Below are 18,778 nucleotides of genomic sequence, written 5' to 3'. Positions count from 1 at the left end.
CACGGGCCATTCATCCGGCTGTAGCAGTACTTACTACTTTATGTATGGAGTAGAGGTAGGAACTAGAAAGCTGAAAGCGGTACTCGATCGTAACAATTAATTAAAAATCTTTTATCATCCCATCATTAATTTTGCCTTCTCTCTTTTATTTATGCAGTATCTGTTTTTTCAAGGGCGATGTAGCTTTTCATGTCTGATTCCTCCTCAGCAAAGCAACACAAAAAGAAGATCCTTAATGGATCGGGATCGAGCATGATGACTTCTGAGATCCATTTCATCATGTTAATCAATACTAGTGTGTGGAGAAGCACTAAAATTACTCATATAAAATAGAAAAAAAAAGGACGATTTTTTTAGCTACTACTCTGCTATCTATCGTGGTATAGCAATGAAGTTTATTACCACTGCATATCCTGATACGGTGCATGCTCCACCAATTAAGCATCTCTTCCCCAAACTTCCAATATAACCCAAGAAAATCTGTGATGTAGACCGTGTATCTTAATCGTGCCTTGATTATTATCTTAATCTGTAATGTATACATTATCATCGTTGAATTTATGACATATGTATAAAAGTTAAATTTCAAATTCAAATTTTGCATGACTGCCATTCACCCAACGCTGACAGTATATACACTATAGTGTAGAAGAAGATTAATACATATAACAGTACAGGGGCAAAACACATGTATCCTACAGTGCAATTAAATATGTGTATAGGATGGGTTTGCCAATGTTTGACAGAGGATTAATGAAACGACCAATGATTGCCCTCTAAAACTAAAAAAGAGAGGAGGCAGTAGCAGCAGCAGCAGTAGTGCTCATATTGCTCAACGCACAAAACATGCTAGTAATATGTGATGCAAAAAATTTCAAGTCCTTCTTCGCCGACATGCCTGCATTGCTTGTCAATTCTTCTTCTACTTTAATTACTTGCATAGCTGTTGTCTGCTACTAAAAAATATATTAAAAATCGAGATACACATGTCTGACTGACGGACTGCATTCAAATTCTACAAATGCAGCATGATCCCACGATATCATCCCAGAAAAAATTAAAAAAAAAATGTCCATGAGAAAAGTGATGCAGAACCAAGAGAAAAATGGCAGTCGACAGATGTAAAGCAGCCTGAGTTATTCACGGCAGCCTACAAGATGATATCATTCTCAAGTATTTCAGGAGAGGAAAATAAAACTCAAAAAAAAAAAAAAAAACTTTTCTTTAGGTTCTTCAGAACTGCTCTCTCTCTCTCTCTTTGAATCAAAGAGAAAGAGAGAGAGGATAGGGAGTTACGTGCCTAGGTCTCGCAATCCACCTTCCCAATTCCACTCACATCCTTACGCCAAGAATCTTCCCTTCTTCTTCTTTATTCTTAATCACTCCTATCGCTACATGCGACTCCCGTTTCTCCGACAGCCAGGAAATCTTTGGTACAGCCAGCCACCGCACCGCCCCCTATATTCGTTGGATCCGACTACTTTTCTTTTTTAAACCATCCCATTGGGCCATTATTGATTTATGGGCATTCATCTATAAAACACTTTTCCGGTTCTACACATTATCTTTGTATTTGCCGTCCGCCCACTCAACCCCCCCATAAAGAAAAGAAATCGTTCACGTATTTCTCAAATTCATTTCTTAGGCTGTATTACTTCTAATTCGGGAAAATAGCCAATTTCATCCCTAAACTTTTCACTAGTGTTGATTTAATCCCTAATTTTTATTCCTAACCAATTTGATATGTGAACTTATTTTGCAGTTCCAATTAAGGACTTCAGTGGCGGCTTCATCACCTAAAACTAATTTGACTCTTAATTGACAAGGTATTTTAGGAACATCGATCACTTATGGGGCTATAATAAATCAAGTAAATTGTGTAAAAAATCACAATATTAAACTTTAAAAAAGAAGTACATGGTGATTTTTTACACGATTTAAAAGTTTTATTTAGTGATTTTTTATAAGATTTACTTGTTTTATTATAGTCTCGTGATAATACCCCTATTTAATTAGTCAATTAGGAGTCAGATCAGTTTTAGGTAGTGGTGTCATCATGAAGATCCTTAATTGGAACTACGAAATAAGTTCAAGTATCAAATTAGTCAGAAATAAAAGTTATGGACTAAATCGGCACTAATAAAAAATTTAGGGACGAAATTGGCTATTTATCCCTTCTAATTATTATGGATTTCTTTTTCCATAAGCTCCGGTGTGTGTGTATATATATATATATATAGGTTTCTCCTCTTGTTTTTTTTTTCCCCTTGGAATTTCTTTAGCAGTTTAAAATTGCAACTCTGCCAAGATAAAGTGCGTCATTCTAACCTCACCTCCAGTTGATTTGAACCATGTTGGATGGAAGGGGATTAAAACCATGTTGCAAATAAGATTGTGCATAGCTTAGCAAATTTTGCTAAAACATACAACCTTCTCGAATCTCTCTAGAGCTCTCCCCTGACTTTTGTCAAATAATTAGTGTTGGATGATTTCCAACAATTTTCGTGATTAATACAACCTTTAATTTTTTTCAAAAACAAAAAAAGCCAAGTAATTTTACGTAGCATGACAAATTAAAGCACTTGTCTGAATTCAGTTGCTTTGATTAGGTGTAGTACGTTAGTGGAACTGTATTGATTGGGTATTAATTGTAATCAAAGAATACTCTGATTTGATGACATACATGCATACATACACTAAGCAGCACGTTCATTTATGTACTGCTGTAGGGGATGGAATTACATTCATGAAAGATGGATATTAGTAATTAGTTGTCCATTGTGTGAAATAAGTCGATCGAACCAAACATTTATTAATTTGCTTCGCTTGTAGGTGCTGCAATTAGGGGTGTTTTTCATTTGAAGATCTAATTCGGCGGCGACGTGCGTACTTGCCACTACTCCCTTAAGCCAATTGGTCATACAATAAATAAAGTATGAGACTCGTCTCATTTAATTTTCATTAAAAATCGGGGGGAGGAAAAGGGCTAAGGAAGCTGGGAGTTGGACGTCCAAACTTGGGACTCATAAAAGACTAAAAATAGACAGCGCACCTAATTCCATACAGACTAAAACGACGATGCAACAACAAAATTTCCTTCACCAAAATTCTCGATAGATTGTAGTGTTTTAAATTTGTTTCCTTCTGAAGGGTAATATTTAAGAATCAATCATTTATACACTGACAGTGAACCCGCATTCATCTTTGAATGTATGACACATAATCTGAATTTGAATTTGAAAATTAAATTTTGTATATGTGTCGTGCATCACACCGTAATAGTGTATACGCTGACGTCAGTGTGTATAAGATTTACTCAATATTTAAAACTGAAATGTTTCTGGATTATACTGCAGCTGTGCATTTGCCCTGTGTAAAATTTAATTAATACAAATGAATGTATGTAATGTAAACTTTATGGGTTGAACTTTTGCATGCTAATGGTGGCCACAGCACACTGGACACTTACACTTATTGTTTGATCAAAAGCACCAAATTCCAAAAGCTGCTTCATGCATGAACCAAGTCGCACACTGACAAGTACGTAACGTAATTAGCTCATTCAATCATAAAACAAACAAATTTTATCCCCCTGCTCCCTCATGCTCCATCGTGTGCAGTCTCCTAAACTGATCACATTTGATTAATCACTCTTTCTCATCATCCCGAGCGAGCTTAATTATCAATTCTAGAATAAAGACCGACGGCCTTGGACTTGGACTTGCTAGTCAGTTTAGTTATTAACGTCGAGAAATTCTGTACCCCCGTGGAGTCCTCGAGGGAACGTGTCACTGTTCCTTGCCGTACCTCACCAACCCTAATCATTGGCTAAAAACATATTAATCTCTAGCAATGGTCGACGCTAATATAGCATGAAATTAATAATGGAATGACGAAGCCGGCGTGATTTTTGGGTCATACTCCCTCCCACCGTTTAACAAGTGATGAATGTGCAGCACAAGGGTGAGTGGATCAACTGCACATGGAATGGAATTTGCTCGAATATTGGTTTAGCAGCACACTAATTAAAATTAAAACTCAGCAGCAGCAACAACAACAACAACGCTAATTAATACTCTTAATTATGATCACCAAACTATTTCGCTCTACGTACCCTCCTCATCATCATTAGTGTCCCAGCCATCCTAATTGAATTCCTAATTCATCATAGTATAGAAAGTCAAGAATTAAATCCTTTTGATTCGGTCTTCCCGGTCCCTCTATATGTAACTACTACTGATCACAGGTTTTAGTGGGCCGGGGAGAAGAAAAAACACAAGAAGAAGATGGTGGTGAGTTAAGTAGCTGTAGCAGCTCCGCGAGCTTGTGAAATAGTAGTATAATATATGTATATTATATACATAGATATAAATATAAAAAACGTAGAGAAAAAAGAAGGAAAGGAACCGGAAAGAAATGAAGAAAGGAAGTGGGGAGGCTGAACCGCAAATTCTGTGGTGCCAGGCTTGCACTCTAATCCTCCACAAGGAATCGTTGGGAAAAAGTAATGGGTTTGCTTCAAAGCCAACCGAATCTCACTCGTTTCCTGACCTCTTCATGCTTCTTACGTTCCCATCCACCCCATCCCATCGCTTTAAATTAGGGGCTTCGCTATTCACGACTGTGGTTTTTCCGGTGGAAACCTAATCAACATTAACTTATCTCCAACCCCTCCCTCTCCAAAATCATTTTCCTTTGATCGAAATCCCAAGTACTGTGGAGTCTAGAAGAAGAAACAGAGGAATGATTTATTAGTTTAGCAGTAAACCCCAACAATCATTCAATTTCAGGGTTGGTTACTATTCACGGGGACGGCTTTTTCACACTACCAAAAAACAACCCTTTCACCAATATTCACTGCAACCAACTACTGCTACTTCCTCTCCAGACTCCCCACTTTCTTTTCCCCTTCGTCTCTATATTATATAACCTCCCCTCCGTTACACACTTTCCTCCTTCACACACCTTAACTTTCCTCAGGAACCCTTTCTTTCTCTGCTTGTGATTTTGGTTGAATTTCTAGTACTCGATCCTACTACAATACTATTATATATGGAAGTTCATCAAGAAGAAATTATCTTGGGGTCGAAGCATATGATCTTCAAAGGAAAGCGAACCAAGCGACAAAGAACCGTGCCTCAACCACCCTTCCTCTTAACCATGGCCACGACAACAAGCTCGTCCTGTAGCACTGGTACTCCTGGCGGTGACTCGTTTACCGCTTTCAATCGCGTCACCACCTCGCCTTCAAATTCTGGTGAATTGACACAGACCTCCGTAGTAGGTGTAGATCAAGAAGAAGACATGGCCAATTGCTTAATTCTTCTAGCCCAAGGCCGTGCCCGGAAATCAACGCAACCCACTACTCATCCTCCCATGCCTAGTACTAGCACTGCAAAGTCATCTTCCGCGGTCCATGATGTCTACCAGTGCAAGACATGCAACCGTAGTTTCCCTTCTTTTCAAGCGCTTGGCGGCCACAGGGCAAGTCACAAGAAGCCCAAGCCAACTGATCTCGAAGGCAAATCCCCTCCTCCTTTGTCCTTAGGAGCACATCAAGAATCTACTGTTGGATTGATCAGGGATGAAGATACGACCTTGTCGCTTCAGATTCCAAGCGGCCGAAAAGACCCCATCATTGCCGGTGATGTCAATAAGTCTAGGGTTCACGAGTGTTCGATATGTGGTGCTGAGTTCAGCTCTGGCCAAGCCTTAGGGGGTCACATGAGGCGACACAGACCCCTGCCGACGCTAACTGGCACCAGCAGTAACGACGAGGAGGGTTCTCGAGAATTTGCAGTCAAGAAGCCAAGAGCCCTCCTGTCTTTAGACCTGAATCTTCCGGCTGCCCCAGACCAACCTGAAGATGATTACAGCACAGAATCCAAATACCCCTTTGCATCCGCTAAGCAACAAGTTATTGTCTTCTCCGCATCTCCTCATCCCTTGGTCGATTGCCATTACTAATCAAATCAAACCCTCTGTTCAGCTATTCTTTTGTTAACTGATCTGATCAACGTTAATTAGGAAATTAATTTGTCAAATATCGACATTAATTTGTCTTCATTTGTTAATTATACATCCACAATATCGTAATAGAAATTTATCATTCTTTAGAATTCTTTTATACTTCAATTTCATTCTGAAAACTTGCGCGCGCTCTGAATCAGATCATCTTCTTTCAATTCTTTGAGTAAGCTTTTACTTTGCCCCTAAAAAGTTAACAACATTAGGTACATCTATGAGAGGTTTTCTTTCTTAAATTATTTTTTTTGCTCAAAATTTTTTCTTTTTTTTTGAGTGGCATGTCAAAATTCAATTTAGTTAGTGAAAACATTAGTTAGCTGACCATGATCATGATGAGTAAGAGCGGTGTTTGTTATCTTAGGAACGTAGAGAGGGTAGAAACCTGAAAGGTGAGGAGTGGGAGATGGATCTTGACTACATACACTGATACAACACAAGCTGGTTGATTAGCCACGACTACCTATGCTGATGAGCTACATCACAACCAAAAGTGGTGGGATTAGGTTTCTGTTGTTTGATTCACAAGAAAGCCACCACTATCTTATATATGTCTGTTTCATTAAATTGACAAAGGAGATTAAACGGTCACGGCGCAAGTATAGCCAGTGGCATACATAAAACTGCCCTTCTTTGATGGATAACCCACCCGTCTGTGCCACTTTCTTTTGCGCTCTCAAGCAACATGTGTCTTAATGCGGAATTAATTGAGGTTTTGGACAAATGTACAGAAGAGTACCCTTTCACGTATCAAAGAGGTATGCGTCATTAAGCTGCTTACCATCAAATGCTGCTAACATCCCAAAGAAATAAGAAATTTCTCAAGTATCTGATTCCATGCTTACATTAAATTTTTTTTTTATTTTTGGTGAAAATCATAAATTATAGTAATACTAGTATTTATAGATTGCTTCACACAAAAGCGTGGTTGCACACAAAATTTTATGCTTATACTCGCCTCCAATACAAGTTATGTCGTCAATGGTTTCCTCTACGTATTTATGTGTTTTAATTGCCTTCAAATAGGAACATCTCGTTTGCTGCATACCTGTCATCATCACACCCCATTACTCTTCCAGATACCTTGAGGTATGTATTGGCAAGTGACAGCAACAGTACTGGCACCTTCAGAAAAGCTGATTTATTAGATGCTCTTTGGTGGGTTTTTTTTTTTTTTGGGTGGAGGGGGGGGGGGGGTGTGGGGAGGGAATGATGTTGTAAACTTCTTTCAGTTGCTTTCCCTAGTCAAGGCACTTAAGAGATTTGTCATTTGGCGGCAGTATGAAGACGTCTCCTATTATCTAGACAAGAATAGTGCGATTAACCACAAGAATCAAAAGAAAAGGATGATAATTGTGCGATTAACCACAAGTAATGCCGAACAGTTTGAAGCACAAGTGAAGTTATTTGGAGATGTGATGGTCGGGGAACTGTTTTGGAGTTTAATTCTTTGGAACAATGTGGATGGACGACCGTGCAATGTTGTTCCCTCATTTACCATTACGATTGATCCCACGGTTACATCTTGTAACCCTCTCCAAAGGACAAAGAAAGACGTACAGAGACTATCCTCTAACCATCCAAACATTTCACAATATCTATCTATATATGTTCTTGGACCTTTAATCATAATCTTTTTCAAAAGCATAATCGCAGATACATTGAAATGAGAAAAAGAATCTTGTTTATAACTGGCGGTGGGCAATGTACGGTGAAGATATATAGGTATACGACAACTTGAATGAGCGTAACCCATGATCTTTTCTTTGTAAATTAATTTAGTTAGCCTTGACTAACTAATACTCCATAATCTGGGAGAGAAATTTCTAAAATTATGATGAATTTTAAAAAATTTCTACAAAGGGGGCATTTTGAGTATACAATTCCGTCCAAGGGGTCTTCGCATTCAACAAATGCGAGCTCAGGAGTTCGCATTTGCTGAATGCGAAGTCCCCTTGAATTTTCGACCCACAGAATCCAAAAAAAAAAAGAAAAAAGAAAACCAGACCTCGCATTTCAAAAATGCGAGGTCACTTACCTCGCATCTGTTAAATGCTACCTGGACAATCGCATCTGTTCAGCATCTTCTTCCGTCACTGGACAATAGCATCAGAAAGCTTAACTTATTCACTGAAAGCTGGCTGTAGCTTCAACATTTTCCGGTCTCCATTTTGCAGCTTTCTGGGGCTTCAACTTTCTGGCGAGAGCTTCCAAAATGACCAAAGTTGGACTCCCTCCCTCCAACGGCTGCACTCTTGATGAATGCTGCTACTTCCGAGGATTTCAATGACGGATTTGGGATGCAATTTCCCTTCAATTTGTATTTCCCAATTTTGTTGTTTCTTTGGGTTTTTTGGTTAAATGAGTCAAAGAGAGGACTGAGGTTGAAGGAGCTGGGTTTTCATGTTTCACCGACAGACAAAGGACCTCGCATTTGAGAAATGCGAGGTCTATTTTAAAAAAAAAATGCTACCTGGCTTTTTGTTAGCTCGCATTCAGCAAATGCGAACCACCTCATTTTAGAAATCACCCCATAAATAGCCTCTGTTGTAGAAAAACTTTTTTTTTTCATAATAATTTAAGAATTTCCTCTAATCTGGGATTAGTTTCTGGAGAAAATTCTTAAATTGTGATGAAAAAAAAAAGTTATTCTACAAAGAGGGTAATTTTTGAAGTTGGTTCTAGACTTGTGATCTTCGCATTTGTGAAATGCGAGTTCAGGTACCTCGCATTTCACAAATGCGAGGTAAGTATTTCCAGAAAAAAAGAAAAACAAGATCGCATTTTCCAAATGCGAGCTTGCAAGCTCGCATTTGGAGAATGCGAGATTGTGTACCTCGCATTTCTTAAATGCGAGGTACTCAATCTGAAAACAATCAAAATTCCCCTCCAAATGCATAGCGGTTGTAGAGCTGCTGGTAGTCGAGGATGAGGCTGGAGTGATTACTTCATCTGTCATGGTATCGTAGGAGGGAGGAAGAGCTCGAAAATTGAGTTAACACTTGGTGCTTTTAGCCTCTTCAGACCAATTTTTTTTTTCCCAAAAAACAAAATCTTTTAAAAGAAAAAAAAATTTAAGTGGATTTGGATTATTTGATACAGTGTAATATTTGTCTGGAAATAGGCAATTAAGTGGATTACATCAGAATTCCGATTATGTGTTATGTGCATGAATAACATTTTATGATTACATCAGGAGGAGGGTGGTGTGATAATGATGAATGCGGCATAAAATTAATGAATAACATTTTATTGACTCATGAAAATCTTGTAAAAGCTGCAAGATAAATGAAAATTATTAAAATCAATCCGTTTACAATTTTTTGAAAAAAAATAAGCGATGGAAAACTTGTGCAAATGTTTTAAGAATTTTTAAATTCTTTTTTCTCCGCAATACAATTTTCAATTTTTTGGTATTATACCATCTTTTATTTTTTAATTTTTTAAATCATTTAAGGGGAGCTATGTGAGATTTCTAAAAATTTAGGAGTGTTGGGTGAAATTAGGATAAATCTCAAAGGAAGTTTCTGGAATTAACCCTTAAATAAATATAAAAGTTTGAAAGCTATAGGAAAAGTCGTTCATTGAAGGGTTTCCAGGACTGGAAAATGCACCCACATTTTACTAATACTAAATTAGTTGAAAATGCTGGTCCAGTTAAGTTAGTTGATCATTGCTTTGTATTCCGATTTGTCTAAGTGACCTCGCATTTATTAGATGCGAGGTAACGGACCTCGCATTTGTTATGGTTTTCTTTTTGTTTTTTTTTTTGGATTTTGTTGATCGAAAATTCAAGGAGACTTCGCATTCAGCAAATGCGAGCTCCATGAGCTCGCATTTGCTGAATGCGAAGACCCCTTGGACAGAATCCCATATTCAAAATGCCCCCTTTGTAGAATTTTTTTAAAATTCATCATAATTTTAGAAATTTCTCTAGTTTCTGTATGAATAGGAATACCAAAACTGATGGAATTAACTGAGGTTTTATATATGACTTTATGTACGTAGTTCGACATCCAATGGTACCTCAGCTGGAGGGAAAACTTCTTTCAAGAGAAATCTTGTGAACCGAAGAAGGACGTATGTTCTTAGGGAAAGAGTTCGTACTACTATCCTTTCTAGGTCAGCGAAGATCAAACCTATTTCGTTTCAACTGTCCAACCTTTTCGTTTTCTACAGCTGGTGTGATCAAAACACAGATAAAGGGGTGGCGGCCTTGAATAAGACAAGCAAGAACCTTTTGGCAGAATCCACGGATAGATGGCGGGGATTGGGAAGAGAAAGCGGTCCATTGGCACTGCATGTAGGCATGTTTCAATGTTGATTGCCGACTCGCTGTTGCAACTTGTACCCAAATAATTCCCCCCAGAAACACAGTCCATGATTTGTGGCTCCAGATATTGTTTTCTTTTCTTCGATTTAATACTATTTGTTTGAGAAATTCATGGTTTACTGTTCACGCTGTCCCTGCATGTTTATGGACACAGGCATTCCAATGCTACATTACGAGTTTACGACTAAGCGATGATAAATTTATTGTAGTTAACTTCGATTCTGGAAATTATTTTGGTTGCTATATGAAATACAACCTAATTATCTCACATTATCTTCTTCAATCTTTAATTAACTTCATTGATTCTCACCCTAAACTGATGAATAACTCTAAGCTATACCTTTTTTGGCCTAAGTGCATTCATAACTGAAGGGCAAAAATAGTGTCAATTTCAGTTTTTGGCCAATTAAATTGGCCCGTTCAAACCGGCCTACTAATGAATGGAATTAGATATGACATGAACTTTAAATGGGTTCATATGGATGCCTCAATTAAATACAATTAATTAGTGACTGATGGGTTGACTCGCATTACTCATTTATACCCATTTAAAATTGCACATTCAAACACTTGATAGGTGTGAAGTAGATAAATTTGAATGTGTAGAGAAGCAAATCCACCAGAGCCACGTGTCAGTTCGGACATGGTGACCTGTCAGTTCGGCCAGACCAGTTCGGACAGGAGGGATGCCAACTTGTGCATGGCCGCTGCCTCCCAGCTGGATGGGCCTGGTGGGCCGCGGCCTCCGAACCTTTCGGAGCTAGCCGATGGAGCCCTAGAAGGACTCCCTCTCCAGTCGGACTCCTAATCCTATAAGGAAACTACTACCCACAAGCCTATAAATATAGCACCACAAGACAACACAAGGTACGCCATCTGCAGTACTCTATACTGTTACCCTACTCATAAGCTCTACTGACTTAACCATCGGAGTTGCTCCGGGGAACTAGCTCCGCCATTTGTCCCTTTGCAGGTCGGTTCGCTCACCTCACCTGCACATTAGCTCTTCCCTGACCAGCTCGCAGCAGCTCAGCTCGGATCACGTTTTTAGCAGTCGCATCAGAATGCCTTACCAACCCAATAGCAACAAAAATTCGGTAATAAGTGGAATGTTCAACGGGATATAATTGGATAATTAGATATATCCATACCAATTTAAAGCATATATCCATTTATAACCCGCACATTTTGACTCACTTATTAAATAAATATAAATAATTTGACTCGATATACCTAATATCTTAGTTATCATCCATCCAAATCACTTATTTTGACATTTCTAAAATTCTAAAGACATGCCTTGTTTCGATATGGAGTAGTGTTTATTTATTTTGCTAAAAACTGAACCAATGGGTAGCTAATATTTAATGGAGCGTTGCTTTTTATTGGGTCCTAGTTGGCCCATCTGGATTGAAACAGAGTAGACTAGAAAGGTTTCTAGATCTGATTTGTCCAATTAAAGTATACCCAATGCCGAAAGCTGAGGGAGCTGTTGGCCCAAATGCATATCTACCTATTATTTGGATCTTGGGCCAAAAATTTATTTGCAAGCAATTACAGTACTTAAAACAAAAAGTTTCAAGGATTTCAGTTGTTTCGAGTGTTTGCGCAACAGACGGACGGCTAGAGAGAGAGAGAGAGAGAGAGAGATGGCGGTAGCAGGAAGGCGGAACGGCATGGAGGATGAAGAAGAAGGAGAAGAGGGAATACTTTTTGACGAACAGCTCGAGTTCCTGGGAGACGTCTCCGACTCCGACACCCCGCCTCACCTCCGTGACCTAGCCACGGCGGCGGAGCGTGGCAACGTCGAGGACCTCCGCTTGGCCCTAGGTTAATTACCTCATATGTCCACTTTTCTTGTGTAATTACTTTAGAGGAGGGCAAAACAGAGTTGCTCGTTAATTTATTGTTTAGATACGTCATGGGCTTATTTTTTACTGTGTGTCTGTCTCCTCTTTCATGGCTAATACAGATAATTTCATTGGAAGTATTGATGAACCTGTGGAGGATGGGGATACTGCCCTTCATCTTACCTGTTTGTATGGCCATTTACCTTGTGTCCAGGTTCGTTTATAGTCATTTTCTTTGGTAGAATTTCTCTACTTTACCTTGGAATATGTTTGATAATAATTTTATTACCTTCTGTCATGGTTCCTTGAAGCTCGTGCTCAATTGAGCCTTGAAACCGCAGCTTTGCCCCACCTCAGTTAGATAATAGCTATACTCCCACTTGACTTGGCTGAACTCAACTGCAAAGCCAATACAATCTTAAGACTTAAGCCAAAGTCAGGCCATATTAGACCTTTACACAATCCTCGTAAAGATTACGTTTATTTTTTGCGTACAAATCAAATAGATACCAAAGTTGAAATATTTGTTAGTGGAACTAGTGATGAACACTAGAATAATGATGCTCTACTCAAGCATGTAGTGTGCTGAGTAGTGTATCCTGGAGCTTGAGGTTGACTTGAAATTCCTTGAAATTCAAAAGAATTCCGTTTAATTTAGCCTGAGTGGTTTATTTTAAGTAGTTCACACAGGGGCTTCACTTGTTTGCACCCTGAGAAGTTTCTCGATCAACAAGTATTATTAATGCTATTGGGGGATCAAAATCTAAAAACTGTTTACTATCTGATCATTTCACAGCTCTTGTTGGAGAGAGGAGCTAACTTGGAGGTGAAGGACGAAGATGGAGCACTTCCCCTTCATGATGCTTGTGCAGGAGGTAGTCCAGGACTTTCATGGTACTTACGTTCAGTTTTTATTGCAAATTTTACTGATTTTGCTTAGGGAAGATGACTGTATGCAGGATATACAGATATAGTCCAGCTTCTACTCAACAGTGGTAATAGTCCGGAATGTGTTAAGAGAATGCTGGAATCTGTTGACCTGGATGGTGATACGGTGAGAAGTGATTGTAGGTTCTTCTAAGTTTTTCTGCTTTTGGGTTAGCTTGTAGCATTTTTAATTGAGGGAAGTACTAGCTATAATTTGTACAATCTAAACAATCCTTATTTTGCTAATGACTTCTCTTGCTACTCATCTCTAGCCCCTTCATCATGCTGCCAGAGGTGAGCACATGGAGGCTATTAGGTTGTTGCTGGCCTCTGGGGCGTCTCCTAATAGGGAAAATGTCTATGGAAAGGTAAAGCTTATTTTCAATTACTTATTTTGGTGTTATTGCTCATACTTCGGCCAATACTAATGCATATTTTGGCAGACTCCACGTGAACTTGCTGAACCCGACACGGAAGCTAGGAGAATTTTGGAAGAGGCTGCCAGTGCCATGGCTGGCCATTAGGATTTTCAGTCATGATTTTGCTTATGCTTTGGTCACTGCTTTAGTAGTAAATTAGGATATATAGGTTGATATCCTGACCTGTCGGGAAATTGTGAAATGCTCGTGGTTTGTAATCGAGATATATTCTGTATCCACGCTTGAGGGGATGATTCTGTAGGTTAGCATTATTGTTACAGAGTTTATCTTCTTGAAATTGACTTAATATCAAGAGAAGAATTCATCCCCCTCGTTCCTGCTGAGTATGTTGTTGATATGTTCAATATGTAATTAACTTGTCATGCCCTGCTTCGTGGCAAATGCTGAGACCCTCTGTGCTTCCTCCAGTCAAAGTTTGAATGTCATTGTACCTGGTTGGTTAAGCCAATTAATATATGATCCAAGCTAACGATTAGACTCAATTAAAAGATTTGTTAGGGACTAAAGTATATATTGGCATGTCTCAGCACTCTTAGGTGTCACAAGGGGAACTGATGCCGGTCTATTAGCATATGGTGCATTCATGGGATATGTTCCAATGATTTGCGGATCTTCTGCATCATTTCCTGTGTCTAGCGGGGCGTTGCTGCTGATTTTACTTGATAATACTTTAGCCTCGACATTCTGCAGCTCTTTTTGACTTGCTGCCTTCATCTCAGATGTCTGAAAGGGCATGTACTTTGTTGGGTGAGAAGTAGGGATGTAATCGAGTCGAATCAAGTGTTGAGTATCGTTATACTTGAATTCGAACGAGCAGCAGAAATGGAATTCGAATTCGAACTCGAAGAATGGTTCAAAAACTCGAGATCGATTCGATTATGTTTAATTTTCTTGTTAGTATAATCGAACTCGAGTATTTGACTCAACTAAGAGGGTAATTCTAGTAATTTATATAACTCTCAAGTCTAAAAGACTAAAATTGTAATAACTAAATATATAATTTTTAATTAATTACTTTGTGCTCAATAAGTCTCTATCAGCCATAGTGAAAAATCAGTATTTGAATTCAACTTGAATAATTATCGAATTACTCGTGCTCGACTCGCACTCGATTTTGACCAAGCTACTTGCGAGGAGCGCCGTTCGATTACATCCCTAGAACTGAGGAGATATTCTGCGTAATTTCTTCTCATGGTCCTTGACAGTTGATAAGAATAACATGGAGTACGATGCTTGATAGGACAGTAGTGGTCCTAAAATACTGTCCTAAAATTGTGACCAATTGCCTGTTTGATACTCCAACATGGCCATGAAACAGTTACAGCACACTAGCACAGGCGAATACTCGTGTCCTGTTGAAACTTGTCTATTCATAATCATGTATGAGATGCCAAATGCAAAGACATCTTATAAGAGTTAAACACCGCAGACTCGGATGCCTATAGAATGTTACTATATAAACGGTCAGTTATCGTCTCCTCTTAATTCTTCAACGGCCATTCACCTCTATTTAGCCTAGTCACAGTTTTTATGCATATAGCTGCATTCATTGTAAATGTCACCGACAAAATATTTTCAAATTGATTGGAAGGATATATTTTGTTTCCGTCCTTCAATTTAGCCATTGAACATACGATCCTGGCCAAATGCCTCTATATCCTAGTCAAGGAAGTATTTATCCTTGGTTTTCCTAATAAGTGCTCACTTAGCACTTGTTAACACGCATAAAATTTATCTAATCTATCATATATATATACACATGCTAACAATTATCATTAACATTTGCATTTATATTCTTTTTCTATTTAATCTTACCAATACTCTTTTATATTTATTTACCTTTTTTAACTAATTTTATATTTTTAAAAATATGACATCAAAAATATATTTTAACGAGCATCCAATAGACACTCAAACCCTTTATCCTCGGCCATCTGCATATGAATGTATATGGATTAGCGCAAATGGCTCAAGCCATAACTTTCCCCGAGCAATACATCAGCATTCTACTATCAATTTGCGGATGAGGGGCAAAAGCGGTCATCAGAAGGACCATTCCTGAGCTGTTCACGGCCAGATTTTGGCCAAAAAAATGTGTGGTCCAGATCACTTCTTGTATCTCGATTTTCACAACGTGTGTAAAGCTCACAAAATTTTGTACTAAAGTTACACGTTGTGCAAACAAAATTACGCTGTGTGCAAACAAAGTTACACGATGTGCAAAATGCACAAAATCGCCAGGAACGGTCGCCCCTTGTCCATCAATCTGCCATTACAGCTCCCTGTTCGTCTTAATATAGAGCAAATTAATATTAGTTTATATTTACCAAATAAAAAAAATACCATAGGAAAGGTGGGAGCTGCGGGGGCCGCCCGGGTGAGTGGGCCTGACGGTCAATTATGAAATAGGATGGATACCTGGTCATCCGATAAAGAACAGCAAATAATTCAAGAAGAAACCTGAACGTCAGTCTGCTCTGCTCCAAAAGAATCAATTTCGTGACCCTGTATCGTAATGTAGACGACCTCTTCTCTAACCCTTTGTACTGTTTCTTTTGTCAATTCTTTCCATTTGTCTTTCACTAAACTGGTACCTAGTACACGACTAAAGACCAGTTTCTTCCAGTTACAAAACCAGCTACTCTCGAGAACCATAGATAGAGGAGGTTCACAAACGGCCTCAAGAAGAAAATGGCAGCCACTCCTACTAGAGCACGAGCTGACTATGACTACCTCGTCAAGCTCCTCCTCATCGGCGACAGCGGCAAGTCTTCCTCTTTTCCTCTCTCTCTCTCTCTCTCTTTCTCTTCATGAACATAAAACAAATCTTATCGAGCTTAGGACTTCGGAGAGGTGCTGCTTTTATAATAATAATAATAAAAAAAAAAAAAAACCTCGTTTCGTCATTCGTGTCAAAAAGCATGCGGTTGCTGACTTGATAGTGGTACTAAATTTGACATGCTGCGTTAGTTGTTTGTAGCTTTCTTGTTTTTACATCAGAAGGGTGCTTGTTATTCTTTTCCACTAGAAGCCTCAGTATCATTGAAACCAGGTTCACCCGAATCACCTTTTTCCTTTTTCTCCGTCACATCCTTCTCGGAGTTTTCTAACAAAATAGGGAATTTTTACCGTAAGCTTGATTTTCACATTCGAAGATAGAATCCTGGTGGAAGAGTTTCCCGACCACTGATGATCCCTCGTACTCTCTTTTAAATCTTTCACTCGGGGAGTCTCAATTCAATTCGAAATGGTCTTAGAAAAGAGTAACGGTGCGCTACTTTGTCTCCCATTGCACCACCTTTGTATGAAGATGGAGACTACCGTATATCATTAGAGCCCTGCAACCCCAATCACTTTTTCCCTACTCCGTCTTTCAACTTTTCCTGTACACTGACGTACGTATCTTGGCTTCAGGAGTTGGAAAGAGTTGCATTCTATTGAGGTTCTGTGAAGATTCATTTACAACGAGTTTTATCACCACCATTGGGTACTGTGCCAAAAAAAATATGGCCCTTGAATGGATTAAACTCGATAGCATATTCTTAAATCTGTTCCAGCCCGCTGAAACTCTGATGTTTCTTTCAGCATTGACCTTAAGATTAGGACAATTGAGCTCGATGGAAAGCGCATTAAATTACAAATATGGGATACAGCTGGTCAAGAACGTTTTAGAACTATCACCACAGGTAGCTAGCTCTCTTTTCAAAATCTATATGTTAAGTTTTTGTTGTATGAGGATGTAAATCTGCTCCTTGCTTTTTCTGAAAACTAATTAAGCAAGAAGTCAGTCATGAATTTTGAATACAAACTCATCTGACATTGCGGTGAAGTATCAAGACATAATATGTTTGTGAAGTTATGATGACTCTAATTTTCTCTCTTGTGTAGCGTATTACAGAGGAGCCATGGGCATTTTGCTGGTCTATGATGTTACGGATGAATCGTCGTTCAACAGTATCTCTCGTTCCCACTTCCCACTTCCCACTTCTCTTTTTTTTGTTTGAAAAAGAAAGGATTTACCGCATCCATCCTTTGATTCTTTCAAAAGGGGGAGTTTTAACTTTAAGCTGTGATGGATGGAAATCATATGATTCCTACACTAATGAGCCAAGGTTATATATTTTTTGTAGACATCAGAAACTGGATTAGGAATATAGAACAACATGCTTCCGACAGTGTGAACACCATTCTCGTTGGAAATAAAGCTGACATGGATGAGAGCAAAAGGGTAAAGATTTACTAGTCATCAACAAGTAATTGTTCCGCTGCTCTTGCTTTCTCTCCGGTCAAAATGTAACTACATTTAATTTCCATTTGGCAGGCAGTGCCAACATCACGAGGCCAGGCATTAGCCAATGAATACGGCGTTAAATTTTTTGAGACGGTGAGCAAACAAACAAGCCCACGAGTTTATGACCCTCACGAGCTAGTCCTCCCTAAAGATTTTTTTTTTGTGTGTTTTAACACAGATTTCGTAATGATGGCTTATTTTAGGCATTTGCTGTATTCGTGTTGACATGTTTGCGTGCAATAAAATAAAACTAACTTCCCCGTGTTGTTTTAGTATATTAAAGGACGCTGAAACTCATGGGACTTTTTTGACTTGACTAGAGTGCTAAAACAAATCATAACGTGAACGAAGTCTTCTTTTCAATTGCCCGAGACATAAAGAAAAGGCTGGCTGAGAGTGAAATCAGAGCAGAGGTAGACATCTATTCTCATAAATCCTGCTGTTATGATCCGAATCTTTGACGGCTTATGGCATATAAAATTCTCTGACTCGCCTCCTACTTTCTTGTAGCCCCCAACCATCAAAATCAAAAAACCAGACCCAGTAAAGATCTCAACTGCAGAACCGCAAAAATCAGCTTGCTGCAGGTGAAAGTCGGAGTGGTACGTGCTGACTCTTTGCAATTACGAATTATTATGATGTAAACTATGAGAAGGCAGTAATAAGCCAATGTTACACAGTTTTGATATGTTGGTGTAGATCACTGTCATTGTCTCCGTTCCTTCCCTTAATTATGCAAGGTAGACTGAATACTATAATACACACGCATATTTGTTAGAATACTTTTTGTCTTGCAAAATCCATGTATTCACCTAGTGCATTTTAAATTGATGCAGCCAGCATTATGTGCTGAAAAACCATGCAAGTGATGCTTGTCACAGAGTTCCTCAGTGGTGTATGGCAGCTAATTATA

The 18,778-nt window shown here is 38.8% G+C and overlaps 3 protein-coding genes across 3 annotated transcripts; all 3 read left to right on the top strand.

The window, feature by feature from the left end:
- Nucleotides 1-4,652: 4,652 nt before the first annotated feature.
- Nucleotides 4,653-6,074, top strand: LOC113775953 (zinc finger protein ZAT5-like). The gene has a single exon (XM_027321012.1). The coding sequence runs from the start codon at nucleotides 5,053-5,055 to the stop codon at nucleotides 5,965-5,967; it is 915 nt and encodes a 304-aa protein (XP_027176813.1). The 5' UTR covers nucleotides 4,653-5,052; the 3' UTR covers nucleotides 5,968-6,074.
- A 5,875-nt stretch (nucleotides 6,075-11,949) lies between these two features.
- On the top strand, nucleotides 11,950-13,981 carry LOC113774926 (tankyrase-1). The gene is made up of 6 exons (XM_027319586.1): nucleotides 11,950-12,187; nucleotides 12,330-12,421; nucleotides 13,004-13,082; nucleotides 13,167-13,261; nucleotides 13,407-13,502; nucleotides 13,578-13,981. The coding sequence occupies exons 1-6, from the start codon at nucleotides 12,007-12,009 to the stop codon at nucleotides 13,656-13,658; spliced, it is 624 nt and encodes a 207-aa protein (XP_027175387.1). The 5' UTR covers nucleotides 11,950-12,006; the 3' UTR covers nucleotides 13,659-13,981.
- Nucleotides 13,982-16,075: 2,094 nt separating this feature from the next.
- LOC113773365 (ras-related protein RABE1a-like) lies at nucleotides 16,076-18,773 on the top strand. The gene is made up of 9 exons (XM_027317996.1): nucleotides 16,076-16,338; nucleotides 16,989-17,061; nucleotides 17,160-17,260; nucleotides 17,463-17,528; nucleotides 17,705-17,802; nucleotides 17,896-17,958; nucleotides 18,186-18,278; nucleotides 18,376-18,467; nucleotides 18,702-18,773. Exons 1-8 carry the CDS (start codon nucleotides 16,266-16,268, stop codon nucleotides 18,454-18,456), a joined length of 648 nt encoding a protein of 215 aa, XP_027173797.1. The 5' UTR covers nucleotides 16,076-16,265; the 3' UTR covers nucleotides 18,457-18,467; nucleotides 18,702-18,773.
- Nucleotides 18,774-18,778: the final 5 nt, after the last annotated feature.

This window comes from Coffea eugenioides, chromosome 6 (assembly GCF_003713205.1).
Source record: "Coffea eugenioides isolate CCC68of chromosome 6, Ceug_1.0, whole genome shotgun sequence".
NCBI lineage: Eukaryota > Viridiplantae > Streptophyta > Magnoliopsida > Gentianales > Rubiaceae > Coffea > Coffea eugenioides.
This window is presented reverse-complemented; position numbering and strand designations above follow the sequence as displayed.